Source organism: Pseudophryne corroboree, chromosome 7 (assembly GCF_028390025.1).
Source record: "Pseudophryne corroboree isolate aPseCor3 chromosome 7, aPseCor3.hap2, whole genome shotgun sequence".
Classification (NCBI taxonomy): domain Eukaryota; kingdom Metazoa; phylum Chordata; class Amphibia; order Anura; family Myobatrachidae; genus Pseudophryne; species Pseudophryne corroboree.
Window position 1 is genome coordinate 509,539,321 of NC_086450.1, and position 20,872 is coordinate 509,560,192.

Sequence of the window (20,872 nt, forward strand, 5' to 3'; positions counted from 1 at the left end):
TGTTTACCAAGGTAATGGCAGAAATGATGATACTCCTTCGAAAAAAGGGAGTTTTAATTATCCCGTACTTGGACGATCTCCTAATAAAGGCGAGGTCCAGGGAGCAGTTACTGGTCGGAGTAGCACTATCTCGGGAAGTGCTACAACAGCATGGCTGGATTCTAAACATCCCAAAGTCACAACTGGTTCCTTCCACACGCTTACTGTTCCTGGGGATGATTCTGGACACAGAACAGAAAAAAGTGTTTCTCCCGCAGGAGAAAGCCAAGGAGCTGTCATCTCTAGTCAGAGACCTCCTAAAACCAAAACGGGTATCGGTGCATCACTGCACACGAGTCCTGGGAAAAATGGTGGCTTCATACGAAGCAATTCCATTCGGCAGGTTCCATGCAAGGACCTTCCAGTGGGACCTCTTGGACAAGTGGTCGGGATCGCATCTTCAGATGCATCGTCTGATAACCCTGTCTCCAGGGACCAGGGTGTCTCTACTGTGGTGGCTGCAGAGTGCTCATCTTCTAGAGGGCCGCAGATTCGGCATACAGGACTGGGTCCTGGTGACCACGGATGCCAGCCTTCGAGGCTGGGGAGCAGTCACACAGGGAAGAAACTTCCAAGGACTATGGTCAAGTCAGGAGACTTGCCTGCACATAAATATTCTGGAACTAAGGGCCATTTACAATGCCCTAAGTCAGGCAAAACCCCTGCTTCAAAACCAGCCGGTACTGATCCAGTCAGACAACATCACGGCAGTCGCCCATGTAAACCGACAGGGCGGCACAAGAAGCAGGATGGCGATGGCAGAAGCCGCAAGGATTCTCCGATGGGCGGAAAATCACATAATAACACTGTCGGCAGTGTTCATTCCGGGAGTGGACAACTGGGAAGCAGACTTCCTCAGCAGACACGACCTACACCCGGGAGAGTGGGGACTTCATCCAGAAGTCTTCCTACTGTTGGTAAACCGTTGGGAAAGGCCACAGGTGGACATGATGGCGTCCCGCCTCAACAAGAAGCTAAAGAGATATTGCGCCAGGTCAAGGGACCCTCAGGCGATAGCTGTGGACGCGCTAGTGACACCGTGGGTGTACCAGTCGGTCTATGTGTTCCCTCCTCTGCCCCTCATACCAAAGGTACTGAGAATAATAAGAAGGCGAGGAGTAAGAACGATACTCGTGGTTCCGGATTGGCCAAGAAGAGCTTGGTACCCGGAACTTCAAGAAATGTTATCAGAGGACCCATGGCCTCTACCGCTCAGACAGGATCTGCTACAGCAGGGGCCCTGTCTGTTCCAAGACTTACCGCGGCTGCGTTTGTCGGCATGGCGGTTGAATTCCGGATCCTAAAGGAAAAGGGCATTCCGGAGGAAGTCATTCCTACGCTGATAAAAGCCAGGAAAGAAGTAACCGCAAACCATTATCACTGCATTTGGCGAAAATATGTTGCGTGGTGTGAGGCCAGGAAGGCCCCCACAGAGGAATTTCAGCTGGGTCGTTTTCTGCACTTCCTACAGTCAGGAGTGACTATGGGCCTAAAATTGGGTTCCATTAAGGTCCAGATTTCGGCTCTGTCGATTTTCTTCCAGAAAGAACTGGCTTCACTGCCTGAAGTTCAGACTTTTGTAAAGGGAGTGCTTCATATTCAGCCCCCTTTTGTGCCTCCTGTGGCACCTTGGGATCTCAATGTGGTGTTGAGTTTCCTAAAATCACATTGGTTTGAACCACTTAAAACCGTGGATCTCAAATATCTCACGTGGAAAGTGGTCATGTTATTGGCCTTGGCTTCGGCCAGGCGTGTGTCAGAATTGGCGGCTTTGTCGTGTAAAAGCCCTTATCTGATTTTCCATATGGATAGGGCAGAATTGAGGACTCGTCCCCAGTTTCTCCCTAAGGTGGTATCAGCTTTTCATTTGAACCAACCTATTGTAGTGCCTGCGGCTACTAAGGACTTGGAGGATTCCAAGTTACTGGACGTAGTCAGGGCCTTGAAAATTTATGTTTCCAGGACGGCTGGAGTCAGGAAAACTGACTCGCTTTTTATCCTGTATGCACCCAACAAAATAGGTGCTCCTGCTTCTAAGCAGACTGTTGCTCGCTGGATTTGTAGCACAATTCAGTTGGCGCATTCTGCGGCTGGTTTGCCGCATCCTAAATCAGTTAAAGCCCATTCCACGAGGAAGGTGGGCTCATCTTGGGCGGCTGCCCGAGGGGTCTCGGCTTTACAACTTTGCCGAGCTGCTACTTGGTCAGGGGCAAACACGTTTGCTAAATTCTACAAATTTGATACCCTGGCTGAGGAGGACCTTGAGTTCTCTCATTCGGTGCTGCAGAGTCATCCGCACTCTCCCGCCCGTTTGGGAGCTCTGGTATAATCCCCATGGTCCTTACGGAGTACCCAGCATCCACTAGGACGTCAGAGAAAATAAGAATTTACTCACCGGTAATTCTATTTCTCGTAGTCCGTAGTGGATGCTGGGCACCCATCCCAAGTGCGGATTGTCTGCAATACTTGTATATAGTTATTGCCTAACTAAAGGGTTATATTGTTGAGCCATCTGTTGAGAGGCTCAGTTGTTATTCATACTGTTAACTGGGTAAAATATCACGAGTTATACGGTGTGATTGGTGTGGCTGGTATGAGTCTTACCCGGGATTCAAAATCCTTCCTTATTGTGTCAGTTCTTCCGGGCACAGTATCCTGAGGTCTGGAGGAGGGGCATAGAGGGAGGAGCCAGTGCACACCAGGTAGTACCAAATCTTTCTTTTAGTGTGCCCAGTCTCCTGCGGAGCCGTCTATTCCCCATGGTCCTTTACGGAGTCCCCAGCATCCACTACGGACTACGAGAAATAGAATTACTGGTGAGTAAATTCTTATTTTTTTTTTTTGTTTGTTTGTTCTGTTTTTGAACTTTTTCATACTTAACGATGCGTGTGGACTACGATCGGAACGGTAATCTGTGTCGAGCGAAGCGGTAGTGGAGTGAGGCACCTTGCCCAAAGCATGGCGAGCGGGCACGGTGCACTAATTCGGCTTCCCGGTCACTGTATGCAGAAAAGGACACAAAAATAAATCGTGTCGACCTTTTGACCTGTCGACCTAGAAATCCTGTCGACCTAGTGACTGTCAGCTTATAGTGGTCGACCTAAACATTGTCGACCTAGACACTGTCGATTTGATGATCCACATCCGGTTGGATATTGGGGGTCATTCCGACCTGATCGCACGCTAGGTTTTTTTGCTGCGGTGTGATCAGGTCAAAACTGCATATGCACTGCAATGCGCATGCGCGTCGTACGGGTACAAAGCGGATCGTTGCTGAGCGATGGATGTTATGAAGAATCCATTCTTACGGGCGTTCGCAAGGAGATTTACAGGAAGAGGGCGTTTGTGGGTGGCAACTGACCGTTTTCTGGGAGTGTTTGGGAAAACGCAGGCGTGTCCAAGCGTTTGCAGGGCGGGTGTCTGACGTCAATTCCAGGACCGGACAGGCTGAAGTGATCACAAGGGCTGAGTAAGTCCAGACCTACTCAGAAACTGCACAAAACTTTTTTTGTACTGCACAGGCGTTCTCACACTTGCAAAGCAAAAATACACTTCCCTATAGGCGGCGACTATCTGATCGCAGCGCTGCAAAAAGTAGCTAGCGATCGATCAACTCGGAATGACCCCCCCCCCCCCCCTCATGTGCAGTGCAGGGGTGTAGATGTAACATGTGCAGAGAGAGTTAGATTTGGGTGGGTTACATTGTTTCTGTGCCTGCTTCTGAGAGGGGGCCGTGTACCTGGTCAATCATACAGAGTTCTGCCTCGTAGATGAGCTCCACAGAACATTATTGCATCTTTTTTTAATTTTTTTTTCTTTATAAGCTGGTGCTTTGAGCAGTGTCATGTGTTAGCCTGTAGCAACCAATCAGAAATACCGATCTAGTGTAGCCAGTCTAATGTTAGGTATTACCTGATTGGTCATGTATGAACTTCTGTACCTGATTGCTCCTCCTCTCTCCTCACTGCAGCGCTGGGTCCTGATGCCTGCTCTATTGGGATCGACGAGTGAAGGGTGAGGTACTCTCTCAATATTAATCGAATAAGTAAAATGCATTATTGTAAAGTTTCGCAGTGTGAAAGCGGTTCTCCACCTTCAGACCATTTTTGTACTCCATTGGTTTGTATATGCCTTCCTGGAACTTTTGCTACACACGTTGCTTTATCTCCCTGGCTAATAGACCTACAATAAAAAGGTCTACAGTCCGTAGGTCGACCACTAATGGTCGACGGGGTCAAACGGTCGACAGTCAAAAGGTTGACGGGGTCAAAAGGTTGACCCTTTTTTTTTTTATTTACTTTTTCTCTGACGTCCTAGTGGATGCTGGGACTTCCGTAAGGACCATGGGGAATAGCGGCTCCGCAGGAGACTGGGCACAAAAAGTAAAAGCTTTAGACTAGCTGGTGTGCACTGGCTCCTCCCCCTATGACCCTCCTCCAAGCCTCAGTTAGATTTTTGTGCCCGAACGAGAAGGGTGCATGCTAGGTGGCTCTCCTGAGCTGCTTAGAAGTAAAAGTTTAAATAGGTTTTTTATTTTCAGTGAGTCCTGCTGGCAACAGGCTCACTGCATCGTGGGACTAAGGGGAGAAGAAGCGAACTCACCTGCGTGCAGAGTGGATTGGGCTTCTTGGCTACTGGACATTAGCTCCAGAGGGACGATCACAGGTTCAGCCTGGATGGGTCCCGGAGCCGCGCCGCCGGCCCCCTTACAGAGCCAGAAGAGCGAAGAGGTCCGGAGAAATCGGCGGCAGAAGACGTTCCTGTCTTCAGATAAGGTAGCGCACAGCACTGCAGCTGTGCGCCATTGCTCTCAGCACACTTCACACTCCGGTCACTGAGGGTGCAGGGCGCTGGGGGGGAGCGCCCTGAGACGCAATAAAACATGTTTAAACCTTATATGGCTAAAGAAATACATCACATATAGCTCCTGGGCTATATGGATGCATTTCACCCCTGCCAGTTTTCCTAAAAAAAGCGGGAGAAAAGGCCGCCGTGAAGGGGGCGGAGCCTATCTCCTCAGCACACAAGCGCCATTTTCCCTCACAGTTCCGCTGGAAGGAAGGCTCCCAGACTCTCCCCTGCAGTCCTGCTACAGAATCAGGGTAAAACAAGAGAGGGGGGGCACTATTGGCAGCTAATATAAAACAGCAGCTATAAAGGGAGTAACACTTACATAAGGTTATCCCTGTATATATATAGCGCTCTGGTGTGTGCTGGCAAACTCTCCCTCTGTCTCCCCAAAGGGCTCGTGGGGTCCTGTCCTCTTTCAGAGCATTCCCTGTGTGTGTGCTGGGTGTCGGTACGATTGTGTCGACATGTATGAGGAGGAAAATGATGTGGAAGCAGAGCAATTGCCTGTGTTAGTGATGTCACCCCTAGGGAGTCGACACCTGACTGGATGGTCGTATTTAAAGAATTACGTGACAGTGTCAGCACTTTGCAAAAATCTGTTGACGACATGAGACAGCCGGCAAATCAATTAGTGCCTGTTCAGGCGTCTCAGACACCGTCGGGGGCGCTAAAACGCCCGTTACCTCAGATGGTCGACACAGACCCAGACACGGATACTGAATCCAGTGTCGACGGTGAGGAGACAAACGTAATGTCCAGTAGGGCCACACGTTACATGATCACGGCAATGAAGGAGGCATTGAATATTTCTGACACTACAAGTACCACAAAAAAGGGTATTATGTGGGGTGTGAAAAAACTACCAGTAGTTTTTCCTGAATCAGATGAATTAAATGAGGTGTGTGATAAAGCGTGGTTTTCCCCCGATAAAAAACTGCTGATTTCTAATAAATTATTGGCACTATACCCTTTCCCGCCAGAGGTTAGGGCGCGTTGGGAAACACCCCCTAGGGTAGATAAGGCGCTCACACGCTTATCAAAACAAGTGGCGTTACCGTCTCCCGATACGGCCGCCCTTAAGGAACCAGCTGATAGAAGGCTGGAAAATATTCTAAAAGGTATATACACACATACTGGTGTTATAATGCGACCAGCAATCGCCTCAGCCTGGATGTGCAGTGCTGGGGTGGATTGGTCGGATTCCCTGACTGAAAATATTGATACCCTGGATAGGGACAGTATATTATTAACTATAGAGCATTTAAAGGATGCATTACTATATATGCGAGATGCACAGAGGGATATTTGCACCCTGGCATCTAGAGTGAGTGCGATGTCCATTTCTGCCAGAAGAGCGTTATGGACGCGACAGTGGTCAGGTGATGCGGATTCCAAACGACATATGGAAGTATTGCCGTATAAAGGGGAGGAGTTATTTGGGGTCGGTCTATCGGACCTGGTGGCCACAGCAACGGCTGGAAAATCCACCTTTTTACCCCAGGTCACCTCTCAGCAGAAAAAGACACCGTCTTTTCAAACTCAGTCCTTTCGTTCCCATAAGGGCAAGTGGGCAAAAGGCCACTCATTTCTGCCCCGGGGCAGAGGAAGGGGAAAAAGACTGCACCAGGCAGCCTCTTCCCAGGAGCAGAAGCCCTCCCCCGCTTCTGCCAAGTCTTCAGCATGACGCTGGGGCCTTACAAGCGGACTCAGGCACGGTGGGGGGCCGTCTCAAGAATTTCAGCGCGCAGTGGGCTCACTCGCAAGTGGACCCCTGGATCCTGCAGGTAGTATCACAGGGGTACAAATTGGAATTCGAGACGTCTCCCTCTCGCCGGTTCCTGAAGTCTGCTCTACCAACGTCTCCCTCCGACAGGGAGGCGGTAGTGGAAGCTATTCACAAGCTGTATTCCCAGCAGGTGATAATCAAGGTACCCCTCCTACAACAGGGAAAGGGGTATTATTCCACGCTGTTTGTGGTACCGAAGCCGGACGGCTCGGTGAGACCAATTTTAAATCTAAAATCCTTGAACACTTACATAAAAAGGTTCAAATTCAAGATGGAGTCACTCAGAGCAGTGATAGCGAACCTGGAAGAAGGGGACTATATGGTGTCTCTGGACATCAAAGATGCTTATCTCCATGTCCCAATCTACCCTTCTCACCAAGGGTACCTCAGGTTTGTGGTACAAAACTGTCATTATCAGTTTCAGACGCTGCCGTTTGGATTGTCCACGGCACCACGGGTCTTTACCAAGGTAATGGCCGAAATGATGATTCTTCTTCGAAGAAAAGGCGTCTTAATTATCCCTTACTTGGACGATCTCCTGATAAGGGCAAGGTCCAGGGAACAGTTAGAGGTCGGAGTAGCACTATCTCAGGTAGTGCTACGTCAGCACGGGTGGATCCTAAATATCCCAAAATCACAGCTGATTCCAACAACACGTCTACTGTTCCTGGGGATGATTCTGGACACAGTCCAGAAAAAGGTGTTTCTCCCGGAGGAGAAGGCCAGGGAGTTATCCGAGCTAGTCAGGAAACTCCTAAAACCAGGCCAAGTGTCAGTGCATCAATGCACGAGAGTCCTGGGAAAAATGGTGGCTTCTTACGAAGCGATTCCATTCGGAAGATTCCATGCAAGAACTTTTCAGTGGGATCTGCTGGACAAATGGTCCGGATCGCATCTTCAGATGCATCAGCGGATAACCCTATCTCCAAGGACAAGGGTGTCTCTCCTGTGGTGGTTACAGAGTGCTCATCTTCTAGAGGGCCGCAGATTCGGCATTCAGGATTGCATGCTGGTGACCACCGATGCCAGCCTGAGAGGCTGGGGAGCAGTCACACAGGGAAGAAATTTCCAGGGCTTGTGGTCAAGCATGGAAACGTCTCTTCACATAAATATCCTGGAACTAAGGGCCATTTACAATGCCCTAAGTCAAGCAAGGCCTCTGCTTCAGGGTCAGTCGGTATTGATCCAATCGGACAACATCACGGCAGTCGCCCACGTCAACAGACAGGGCGGCACAAGAAGCAGGAGGGCAATGGCAGAAGCTGCAAGGATTCTTCGCTGGGCGGAAAATCATGTGGTGGCACTGTCAGCAGTGTTCATTCCGGGAGTGGACAACTGGGAAGCAGACTTCCTCAGCAGACACGACCTCCACCCGGGGGAGTGGGGACTTCACCCAGAAGTCTTTCAAGTGATTGTAAACCGTTGGGAAAAACCAAAGGTGGACATGATGGCGTCCCGTCTCAACAAAAAACTGGACAGATATTGCGCCAGGTCAAGGGACCCTCAGGCAATAGCGGTGGACGCTCTGGTAACACCGTGGGTGTATCAGTCGGTGTATGTGTTCCCTCCTCTGCCTCTCATTCCAAAAGTACTGAGAATCATAAGAAGGAGAGGAGTGAAGACTATACTCGTGGCTCCGGATTGGCCAAGAAGAACTTGGTACCCGGAACTGCAAGAGATGCTCACGGAGGACCCGTGGCCTCTACCTCTAAGAAAGGACCTGCTCCAGCAGGGACCTTGTCTGTTCCAAGACTTACCGCGGCTGCGTTTGACGGCATGGCGGTTGAACGCCGGATCCTGATGGAAAAAGGCATTCCAGATGAAGTCATCCCTACCCTGATAAAAGCCAGGAAGGATGTAACTGCGAAACATTATCACCGCATTTGGCGAAAATATGTTTCCTGATGTGAGGCTAAGAAGGCCCCCACAGAGGAATTTCAACTGGGTCGTTTCCTGCATTTCCTGCAAGCAGGACTGTCTATGGGCCTAAAATTAGGATCCATTAAGGTTCAAATTTCGTCCCTGTCGATCTTCTTCCAGAAAGAACTGGCTTCATTGCCTGAAGTTCAGACGTTTGTCAAGGGGGTACTGCATATACAACCTCCTTTTGTGCCACCAGTGGCACCTTGGGATCTCAATGTAGTTTTAGGGTTCCTAAAATCACATTGGTTTGAACCACTCACCACTGTGGAATTAAAATATCTCACATGGAAGGTGGCCATGCTGTTAGCTCTGGCGTCAGCCAGGCGTGTCTCAGAAATGGCGGCTTTGTCATATAAAAGCCCTTACCTAATTTTTCATTCAGACAGGGCAGAATTGAGGACTCGTCCTCAATTTCTCCCTAAGGTGGTTTCAGCATTTCACATGAACCAACCTATTGTGGTGCCTGCGGCTACTAGGGACTTGGAGGACTCCAAGTTGTTGGACGTAGTCAGGGCCCTGAAAATATATGTTTCCAGGACGGCTGGAGTCAGAAAATCTGACTCGCTGTTTATCCTGTATGCACCCAACAAGCTGGGTGCTCCTGCTTCTAAGCAGACGATTGCTCGTTGGATTTGTAGTACAATTCAGCTTGCACATTCTGTGGCAGGACTGCCACAGCCAAAATCTGTTAAAGCCCATTCCACAAGAAAAGTGGGCTCATCTTGGGCGGCTGCCCGAGGGGTCTCGGCTTTACAACTTTGCCGAGCAGCTACTTGGTCAGGGGCAAACAAGTTTGCAAAATTTTACAAATTCGATACCTTGGCTGAGGAGGACCTGGAGTTCTCTCATTCGGTGCTGCAGAGTCATCCGCACTCTCCCGCCCGTTTGGGAGCTTTGGTATAATCCCCATGGTCCTTACGGAAGTCCCAGCATCCACTAGGACGTCAGAGAAAATAAGAATTTACTTACCGATAATTCTATTTCTCATAGTCCGTAGTGGATGCTGGGCGCCCATCCCAAGTGCGGATTGTCTGCAATACTTGTATATAGTTATTGTTACAAAAAATCGGGTTGTTTATTGTTGTGAGCCATCTTTTCAGAGGCTCCTACGTTTATCATACTGTTAACTGGGTTCAGATCACAGGTTGTACAGTGTGATTGGTGTGGCTGGTATGAGTCTTACCCGGGATTCAAAATCCTTCCTTATTATGTACGCTCGTCCGGGCACAGTATCCTAACTGAGGCTTGGAGGAGGGTCATAGGGGGAGGAGCCAGTGCACACCAGCTAGTCTAAAGCTTTTACTTTTTGTGCCCAGTCTCCTGCGGAGCCGCTATTCCCCATGGTCCTTACGGAAGTCCCAGCATCCACTACGGACTATGAGAAATAGAATTATCAGTAAGTAAATTCTTATTTTCTCTGACGTCCTAAGTGGATGCTGGGGACTCCGTAAGGACCATGGGGAATAGCGGCTCCGCAGGAGACAGGGCACAAAAGTAAAAGCTTTAGGATCAGGTGGTGTGCACTGGCTCCTCCCCCTATGACCCTCCTCCAAGCCTCAGTTAGGTTTTTGTGCCCGGCCGAGAAGGGTGCAATCTAGGTGGCTCTCCTAAAGAGCTGCTTAGAGTAAAAGTTTTGTTAGGTTTTTTATTTTCAGTGAGTCCTGCTGGCAACAGGCTCACTGCAACGAGGGACTTAGGGGAGAAGAAGTGAACTCACCTGCGTGCAGGATGGATTGGCTTCTTAGGCTACTGGACACTAGCTCCAGAGGGACGATCACAGGTACAGCCTGGATGGGTCACCGGAGCCGCGCCGCCGACCCCCTTGCAGATGCCGAAGAGAGAAGAGGTCCAGAAACCGGCGGCTGAAGACTTCTCAGTCTTCATGAGGTAGCGCACAGCACTGCAGCTGTGCGCCATTGCTCTCAGCACACTTCACACCAACGGTCACTGAGGGTGCAGGGCGCTGGGGGGGGCGCCCTGGGCAGCAATGAAAGTACCTATGCTGGCTAAAAATACATCACATATAGCCTCTGGGGCTATATGGATGTATTTAACCCCTGCCAGGTTGTCAGAAAACCGGGAGAAGAAGCCCGCCGAAAAGGGGGCGGGGCCTATTCTCCTCAGCACACAGCGCCATTTTCCTACACAGCTCCGCTGCTAGGAAGGCTCCCAGGCTCTCCCCTGCACTGCACTACAGAAACAGGGTTAAAACAGAGAGGGGGGGCATTTTATGTGGCGATATTATTATATATTAAGATGCTATAAGGGAAAACACTTATATAAGGTTGTCCCTGTATAATTATAGCGTTTTGGTGTGTGCTGGCAAACTCTCCCTCTGTCTCCCCAAAGGGCTAGTGGGGTCCTGTCCTCTATCAGAGCATTCCCTGTGTGTGTGCTGTGTGTCGGTACGTGTGTGTCGACATGTATGAGGACGATGTTGGTGAGGAGACAGAGCAATTGCCTGTAATGGTGATGTCACTCTCTAGGGAGTCGACACCGGAATGGATGGCTTATTTAGGGAATTACGTGATAATGTCAACACGCTGCAAGGTCGGTTGACGACATGAGACGGCCGGCAAACCAATTAGTACCTGTCCAGGCGTCTCAAACACCGTCAGGGGCTTTAAAACGCTCATTACCTCAGTCGGTCGACACAGACACAGACACGGACACTGACTCCAGTGTCGACGGTGAAGAAACAAACGTATTTTCCATTAGGGCCACACGTTACATGTTAAGGGCAATGAAGGAGGTGTTACATATTTCTGATACTACAAGTACCACAAAAAAGGGTATTATGTGGGGTGTGAAAAAACTACCTGTAGTTTTTCCTGAATCAGATAAATTAAATGAAGTGTGTGATGATGCGTGGGTTTCCCCCGATAGAAAATTATTGGCGTTATACCCTTTCCCGCCAGAAGTTAGGGCGCGTTGGGAAACACCCCCTAGGGTGGATAAGGCGCTCACACGCTTATCAAAACAAGTGGCGTTACCGTCTCCAGATACGGCCGCCCTCAAGGAGCCAGCTGATAGGAGGCTGGAAAATATCCTAAAAAGTATATACACACATACTGGTGTTATACTGCGACTAGCGATCGCATCAGCCTGGATGTGCAGCGCTGGGGTGGATTGGTCGGATTCCCTGACTGAAAATATTGATACCCTTGACAGGGACAGTATTTTATTGACTATAGAGCATTTAAAGGATGCATTTCTATATATACGAGATGCACAGAGGGATATTTGCACTCTGGCATCAAGAGTAAGTGCGATGTCCATGTCTGCCAGAAGATGTTTATGGACATGACAGTGGTCAGGTGATGCAGATTCCAAACGGCACATGGAAGTATTGCCGTATAAAGGGGAGGAGTTATTTGGGGTCGGTCCATCGGACCTGGTGGCCACGGCAACAGCTGGAAAATCCACCTTTTTTACCCCAAGTCACATCTCAGCAGAAAAAGACACCGTCTTTTCAGCCTCAGTCCTTTCGTCCCCATAAGGGCAAGCGGGCAAAGGCCAGTCATATCTGTCCAGGGGTAGAGGAAAGGGAAGAAGACTGCAGCAGGCAGCCCCTTCCCAGGAACAGAAGCCCTCCACCGCTTCTGCCAAGTCCTCAGCATGACGCTGGGGCCGTACAAGCGGACTCAGGTGCGGTGGGGGGTCGTCTCAAGAGTTTCAGCACGCAGTGGGCTCACTCGCAAGTGGACCCCTGGATCCTACAAGTAGTATCCCAGGGGTACAGATTGGAAATTAGAGACGTCTCCCCCTCGCAGGTTGCCTGAAGTCTGCTTTACCAACGTCTCCCTCCGACAGGGAGGCAGTATTGGAAACAATTCACAAGCTGTATTCCCAGCAGGTGATAATCAAAGTACCCCTCCTACAACAAGGAAAGGGGTATTATTCCACACTATTTGTGGTACTGAAGCCAGACGGCTCGGTGAGACCTATTCTAAATCTGAAATCTTTGAACACTTACATACAAAGGTTCAAATCAAGATGGAGTCACTCAGAGCAGTGATAGCGAACCAGGAAGAAGGGGACTATATGGTGTCCCTGGACATCAAGGATGCTTACCTCCATGTCCCAATTTGCCCTTCTCACCAAGGGTACCTCAGGTTCGTGGTACAGAACTGTCACTATCGGTTTCAGACGCTGCCGTTTGGATTGTCCACGGCACCCCGGGTCTTTACCAAGGTAATGGCCGAAATGATGATTCTTCTTCAAAGAAAAGGCGTCTTAATTATCCCTTACTTGGACGATCTCCTGATAAGGGCAAGGTCCAGAGAACAGTTGGAGGTCGGAGTAGCACTATCTCAAGTAGTTCTACGACAGCACGGGTGGATTCTAAATATTCCAAAATCGCAGCTGATTCCGACGACACGTCTGCTGTTCCTAGGGATGATTCTGGACACAGTCCAGAAAAAGGTGTTTCTCCCGGAGGAGAAAGCCAGGGAGTTATCCGAGCTAGTCAGAAACCTCCTAAAACCAGGCCAAGTGTCAGTGCATCAATGCACAAGAGTCCTGGGAAAAATGGTGGCTTCTTACGAAGCGATTCCATTCGGCAGATTTCACGCAAGAATTTTTTCAGTGGGATCTGCTGGACGAATGGTCCGGATCGCATCTTCAGATGCATCAGCGGATAATCCTGTCTCCAAGGACAAGGGTGTCTCTTCTGTGGTGGCTGCAGAGTGCTCATCTACTAGAGGGCAGCAGATTCGGCATTCAGGACTGGGTCCTGGTGACCACGGATGCCAGCCTGAGAGGCTGGGGAGCAGTCACACAGGGAAGAAATTTCCAAGGAGTGTGGTCAAGTCTGGAGACTTCTCTCCACATAAATATACTGGAGCTAAGGGCAATTTACAATGCTCTGAGCCTAGGAAGACCTTTGCTTCAAAGTCAACCGGTGCTGATCCAGTCGGACAACATCACGGCAGTCGCCCACGTAAACAGACAGGGCGGCACAAGAAGCAGGAGGGAAATGACAGCAAGGATTCTTCGCGGGGCGAAAAATCATGTGATAACACTGTCAGCGGTGTTCATTCCGGGAGTGGACAACTGGGAAGCAGACTTCCTCAGCAGGCACGACCTCCACCCGGGAGAGTGGGGACTTCATCTGGAAGTCTTCCACATGATTGTGAACCGTTGGAAAAGACCAAAGGTGGACATGATGGCGTCCCGTCTGAACAAAAAACTGGACAGGTATTGCGCCAGGTCTAGAGAACCTCAGGCAATAGCTGGGACGCTCTGGTAACACCGTGGGTGTACCAGTCGGTGTATGTGTTCCCTCCTCTGCCTCTCATACCCAAGGTACTGAGAATTATAAGACGGAGAGGAGTAAGAACTATACTCGTGGCTCCGGATTGGCCAAGAAGGACGTGGTACCCGGAACTTCAAGAGATACTAAGAAGGGACTTGCTTCAGCAAGGATCATGTCTGTTCCAAGACTTACCGCGGCTGCGTTTGACGGCATGGCGGTTGAACGCCGGATCCTAAGGGAAAAAGGCATTCCGGAAGAGGTCATCCCTACCCTGGTCAGAGCCAGGAAGGAGGTGACCGCACAACATTATCACCGCATTTGGCGAAAATATGTTGCATGGTGTGAGGCCAAGAAGGCCCCCACGGAGGAATTTCAACTCGGTCGATTCCTGCATTTCCTACAAACAGGAGTGTCTATGGGCCTCAAATTGGGGTCCATTAAGGTTCAAATTTCGGCCCTGTCGATTTTCTTCCAGAAAGAATTGGCTTCAGTTCCTGAAGTCCAGAAGTTTGTCAAGGGAGTACTGCATATACAACCCCCTTTTGTGCCTCCAGTGGCACTGTGGGATCTCAACGTAGTTCTGGGATTCCTCAAATCACATTGGTTTAAACCGCTCAAATCTGTGGATTTGAAATATCTCACATGGAAAGTGACCATGCTGTTGGCCCTGGCCTCGGCCAGGCGAGTGTCAGAATTGGCGGCTTTGTCTCACAAAAGCCCATATCTGATTGTCCATTCGGACAGGGCAGAGCTGCGGACTCGTCCCCAGTTTCTCCCTAAGGTGGTGTCAGCGTTTCAACTGAACCAGCTTATTGTGGTACCTGCGGCTACTAGGGACTTGGAGGACTCCAAGTTGCTAGATGTTGTCAGGGCCCTGAAAATATAGGTTTCCAGGACGGCTGGAGTCAGGAAAACTGACTTGCTGTTATCCTGTATGCACCCAACAAACTGGGTGCTCTTGCTTCTAAGCAGACGATTGCTAGTTGGATGTGTAGTACAATTCAGCTTGCACATTCTGTGGCAGGCCTGCCACAGCCAAAATATGTAAATGCCCATTCCACAAGGAAGGTGGGCTCATCTTGGGCGGCTGCCCGAGGGGTCTCGGCTTTACAACTTTGCCGAGCTGCTACTTGGTCAGGGGCAAACACGTTTGCAAAATTCTACAAATTTGATACCCTGGCTGAGGAGGACCTGGAGTTCTCTCATTCCGTGCTGCAGAGTCATCCGCACTCTCCCGCCCGTTTGGGAGCTTTGGTATAATCCCCATGGTCCTTACGGAGTCCCCAGCATCCACTTAGGACGTCAGAGAAAATAAGAATTTACTTACCGATAATTCTATTTCTCGTAGTCCGTAGTGGATGCTGGGCGCCCATCCCAAGTGCGGATTGTCTGCAATACTTGTACATAGTTATTGTTACAAAAATCGGGTTATTATTGTTGTGAGCCATCTTTTCAGAGGCTCCGCTGTTATCATGCTGTTAACTGGGTTCAGATCACAGGTTGTACAGTGTGATTGGTGTGGCTGGTATGAGTCTTACCCGGGATTCAAAATCCTTCCTTATTGTGTACGCTCGTCCGGGCACAGTATCCTAACTGAGGCTTGGAGGAGGGTCATAGGGGGAGGAGCCAGTGCACACCACCTGATCCTAAAGCTTTTACTTTTGTGCCCTGTCTCCTGCGGAGCCGCTATTCCCCATGGTCCTTACGGAGTCCCCAGCATCCACTACGGACTACGAGAAATAGAATTATCGGTAAGTAAATTCTTATTTTTTTTCTTTCTGCAATTACTATCCGTGTCACAAACTATTACCTTTTAGTAACCTTGTAGCGAGCGGAGTTCAGAGCATCTCTGTCCGGGCGACACGGACGGAGACGCTCTCTATTTAAGTGAAGACTGAGACGCCAAGTCCTAGGTGCGCCTAGGCACAGACGGAGCCACGATTAGCGTGGCTCCATCTGTATGTCGACCATTTTGATCCTGTCGACCTTTTGACGGTCTCTCTTTTTAATGTCTAATTGTCCATATTGGCCTGCATGTATAAGCGACCCTGCACCAACGATAAACGAGCGCGGAGCCGCGCGTCGTTCATCGTTGGTGCCTACACACTGAAAGATATGAACGATATCGTTCAGATCTTTCATTGATGTCGCCTAATGTGTACGGCCTATAACTTCTGTATCACACTTGCTAATAGACGGCTCCTCCGTAAGCAGCGTGATGCACATTGGCTGCCGGGAAGGAGATGGAGCAGATGAGTTATTACATGTATATTTCAGTCTCTTAAATTCTCAATTCCATCGTTTTTAAACTTGCATGACCCAATAAGTGAGGACAGTACAGAGTGATCCGGAGGTCCCTGTCCAGCCTGCTCTCCTGCCCTCCTTGTTCCTCATTGTCGCGTCTAACGGCAGTCATCCCCAAGGTGTTACCCAGATTTTATCACTTGGGGGGTCCTGCATGCTTTCATTGGACGTTTAGTGGAGGGTAACATTCTTTGCGCCCATCTCCAGCAGCATAGCGCTACTGCCCGCACAGCTTTGTGTCTCCATGGCGCTACTGATTAATTGCAAAGTGCCTTTGGCCACCACAGCTGCATGATCTCACACCCTCAGGTTGTTGTCACTGGGGAGCAGTGATTGGGGCTACTTACAAGCACAGTACTCGGCCGGGGCAGGTGGTTGTGCGTCTGGCTGCGCAGCGTGACCGCTAACATCATGTCACGCTGCGCACAGCCGGGTGCACGGGGAGCCGGGCAGCATCTGAGTCGTCTGTAGCAGGTGTTCCGTGCTGCCTGGCATTAAACTGTCCTTGCAAGAAACCATTTCTGGTCCAACCAGCAGCATATTGTAGTAGTTCTGTGCCAACATTTTCCTTCTCTGTTGTGATTTTTTTTTTTTTTTTTTTTGGGGGGGGGAGGGAGGGAGAGAGAGTCTTCAGTCATGCAGAATTCTGGAGATGCTGGTCCCTGTGGTGCAATATGCCCAACGTCACTGGTCTGCAATGATCTAAAAATATATTAATTGTGTCCTTTATGTTCCATCTCTACCACCAACAGGTTGGACCTGACACGTGACCACATCGAACAAATCCCTACTCTCCACCCATTGGATCATTTTGGGGTTCTCAGAGAGGGGGAAAAGGACATTCAATTACTTCTCCAATCATCTACATTCCGGAGGGGAGGGTAGAGAGACTCTGCAATATATCCAAACCTAGAGCCGCCTGTTAGGGAAGCTACACTACAACATGCCAGCTTGATGTGCCAGTGTGCATTGTTACTGTGCCAGTCCTGTGTGTACAGATGTGACCGTAGCACCGTGTGCGCCAGCCTGCATGTCTGCATTGCAATGTATATGTGTTGTTAGCGGTGGCTCAGACCCCGCTCTTTGGCGTCCTGTGACTGTGCCAGCAGCCGCCCATCTCTTTGCCGCCTGTAACGGTGCCGGCAGCCGCCCATCTGTTTGGCGTCCTGCCCTTACCACGGCCTCTTTGGTGCCCTCTGGCTATGCCTGCAGCCGCCCCTCTTTCCAGCACTTCCATTGGGACTTGGTGGAAAGCAGCTGGAGATCACTAAGGCGGCTGTTGTGTCAGCGCGGGGTCTCCCTGCTCAGAGCTGCCCCAAGCCTGATATACTCATAAGGTACTGCCAGGTCCCTGCCCCAAATATCCATGTGTACCCATCCCCTTCTAATTCTGTGAGAGCCAGTGGCATCGCCGAGGCTTGAGGCACGGTGTCCCTAGTGAGTTGGCTGTGTGACAAAATGGCTGCCTTCATGGGGGTGATGGGTGCACCCTAAAGGGTAACACTAAATGAAACGGCTATTATCCTTCCCGCCGCTTTGTGCAATGTCTGACAGGAACGGGGGTAATCACGGTTCGGGACTATAGGAAGAGTAATATTACAGATGAAGGCATTTACTGGATTATTTTCTTTTTTTAATTATCACTCATATAAACTGAATCTGAATTAATAAAAAAAATAAAAAAATCTTTGTTTTTGAATATTTATTTTCTTCTTCTATAAGCCGCACATTGTATGTACACGCATTGCACACCTCACATATGTACACCACGTATACTGTATGTTACATTTCCGGTTGTATGAGGTTATTGCTGGGACTTACCTCCACTCAACACACATAATATATACCCTCTAGAGCGGTCGGGGCTCACACGGCTGTAGTGCTATACATAGATTATATGGGGTCCCCACCTGCCACCTGTAACTTCCCAGCTGTATCCTAGGTTATTGTGAGGAAGGAGAGCTTTGTCTCCGGCGCTGGTGACGAGACCCAGTGTAAGGTGCCGATAGCAAGGGGTGATTTCATTGCCTTTTCTTCCATATAATAATTAGAGATGAGCGGTTCCGGATTTAACGCCAGTTTGGTTTTATCTGGATTTTTCTTATTGGCTATCCAACACACGTGACATCCGTGAGCCAATAAGATGCCGTTTTGAGCACAGAGTAAAACCGAACCCGCTCATCTCTAATAATAATAATAGGCCACCTACTAAATTACTCCTCATCTCCATAGAATGTTCTCCTTACACAAATTCTTTCCAGCAGTAAATGTGTGACATAATTACACAAACTGATGCATTATGATTATTGTATGATCCGAACTAGCAACAACTGCGAGAGGACCGGTATCTGTGAGGTCGATATATTTAAGTCCGTATACAACACATGAAAGAGCCGCTGTGTATGTTGCAGCTGCTCTGCCGCTCCATGTGTCACTGCTGTATCTGGGTTATTGTGTTGCAGGTCACTGCTGTATCTGGTTGTGTTAGTGTGTAGTGGGTCACTGCTGTATCTGGGTTATTGTGTAGTGTGTTACTGCTGTATCTTGGGTGGCTGTGTAATGAATGTGACCGCCAGACGGGATGCTGGCAGTTAAAATGCCAACACCGGTGTCCCAAAGTAAGAAATCCTGACAGGGAGGACTTAACTATGCTAAACCCTGTCCCCAAACCTCCCCCTTCCCACCCCCACCTTAATGCCTAGACCAATCCTCCCCCCCTCCCCCAGTGGTGCCTATCCCCCCCCCCCATGCCCCCCCCCCCCCCTCCCCCCGCCCATGCTGGTGCCTACACCTACCCCCGCCGCACAGCCTAAACCTCCAACTTATTGCCTAACTTAATCCCCTGGTGGTCCCTAACCCCCCACCCTTCCGCAGTATCTGCTAAATCGCCCCACCCGGCACTATCACAAGCTCGGCAGCTATACTTGCAATGGTCAGGATCCCTGCTTCCAAAGTTCCGACATCTGTATCCTGACCCTGTTGGGATTTTGACGGGTGTCTGGATTCCAGCGTTGGTATTTTGTCAGTCAGGATCTTAACCTCATCCCGTGTATGCATGTGTAGCAGGTCACTGCTGTATCTGGGAGGCTGTGTGTCAGGGCCTGGAGTCTTACCATTGGCCCTGGGTTCTCCCTGTTCGGTCATGGCAGTGACTGAAGCCTCTGTGGAGGCTTCGGTCTCGCTAGCTTCAAGTAAAATATCCATACCCGTAGTCTCTGGAGAGACCTCTGAAATTTTAGCCCAAGGAGGGGTGTCTGATTCTGTAGCCCGAGGAGGGGTGTCTGATTCCGCAGCCCAAGGAGGGGCATCAGAGTCTCCAGTTTCAAGAGAAACATTTGCTCTAATTATACCTAGAGGAATATCCAAATCTAAAACCCCGGAAGGGGAGTCTAATGATTCTGTTTCAAGAAAGGCATTTGACTTGCTAGCTTCAGGGGAGGCATCCGAAGTTTTGACTTCCGTAGAGATGCATGCATTTCCAATCCTAGAACAGACAGCAGATCTTTTAAGTTCTAGTAGGATTCCTTGTGCCACTGACCTGGTTTCCTCTCAGCCATTTCTTATGGGAATTCACATGGTGGATGCCAGCATGGCACAGGTCCAAGAAGGATCATCTGTACTTCCAGAACTCTCTTCTGACTCGGATGGATCAAGCATTTTGGATTCTAACACTTTTAATTCCTTCAAGTGTTTCCATCATTAATCCGATTCCATGTGTGTGTTTACATAATGAACTTTCATCTGCTAGCGGCAGTAAGGAACTGCAGTTTGTTATCCCAGAAGGGGGTTCTGATCCTAATACCTTAATAAGGTGTCTTGAGTCCATAGTCTCAGCGGATGATGCATTTACCGCTGTGCCAGAGGAGTTTTCTAGTGCCTCAAATGTTTAACCTCAGAACAGAGCTCTCTGTGTATTGCCAGAGTCCACTGGGAACTTCTGCCAGTCAGTTCCAGAAATATCTTCTTACCCATCAGAGGTTCCTTAACCAGGTTCAGCTACTTCTAACAAGTTACATTCTCCAGTGATGGGAGAGAGTTGTCCTCAGCGTTCTGAAGACAATTCAAGTATTTCAGAACCAAATCTGTTTCCATCTGTTTGTCTGGACAAAGAACAACCACCTGTCTGTTCCAGTAAAGGACTCCAGCCTATCATTTTTGAAGGAAATTCAGATTTAACCCACTCAGCAGAATCACCAGAGTCCATAGCCTCAGTAGTTGATGTAAGTGCCTGAAAAGGGGGAGTTTAATTTCCCTCCGCCTGTTACTCTCATATTCCTAAAGCAAATGTATTTTCTACTATTTAGGATTTATAATTAATCACTAAATATATATCTTCTACTAACATACTTGCAAAGGTTGTACCTGGAAATATACCTTTAAATTCATTAGGAATATTCTATTCATGAAAGATTTGCACTCATGACTTAGAAAGAATGTATTTTCTTCTTCTTTATCTACTAGGGGTCACTGGAGTACTCTTGGGATATGGATGGAACGGTAGCAGGGATAGGCACATTTAAATATTTTTAAATTAGTAACCCTCCACTACCTCCTTACTCCCAAGATGCCTCAGTGTTTTTTGTGCCTTCACCAGCGAAGGGCACCTTCTGGAAGTCTCCAGACTTTTACTTTTTAATTTTTGTTTTTACTTTCACTGTCCCTTCCCAGCTTATTAAGAAGCTTGGGTCCAGGACTGTGTGCTGCTGATGTGC

The 20,872-nt window shown here is 49.2% G+C and overlaps 1 protein-coding gene across 1 annotated transcript in view; it reads left to right on the forward strand.

The window, feature by feature from the left end:
• The window catches only part of MGRN1 (mahogunin ring finger 1), a 39,682-nt gene extending 21,847 nt beyond the window's left edge, over positions 1-17,835 (forward strand). The window contains exons 17-18 of the mRNA XM_063935437.1: positions 4,010-4,053; positions 16,913-17,835. Coding sequence (XP_063791507.1) covers positions 4,010-4,050 — 41 coding nt within the window. The 3' untranslated portion in view covers positions 4,051-4,053; positions 16,913-17,835. The remainder of the gene's footprint in view (positions 1-4,009; positions 4,054-16,912) is intronic.
• The last annotated feature ends 3,037 nt before the right edge of the window (positions 17,836-20,872 follow it).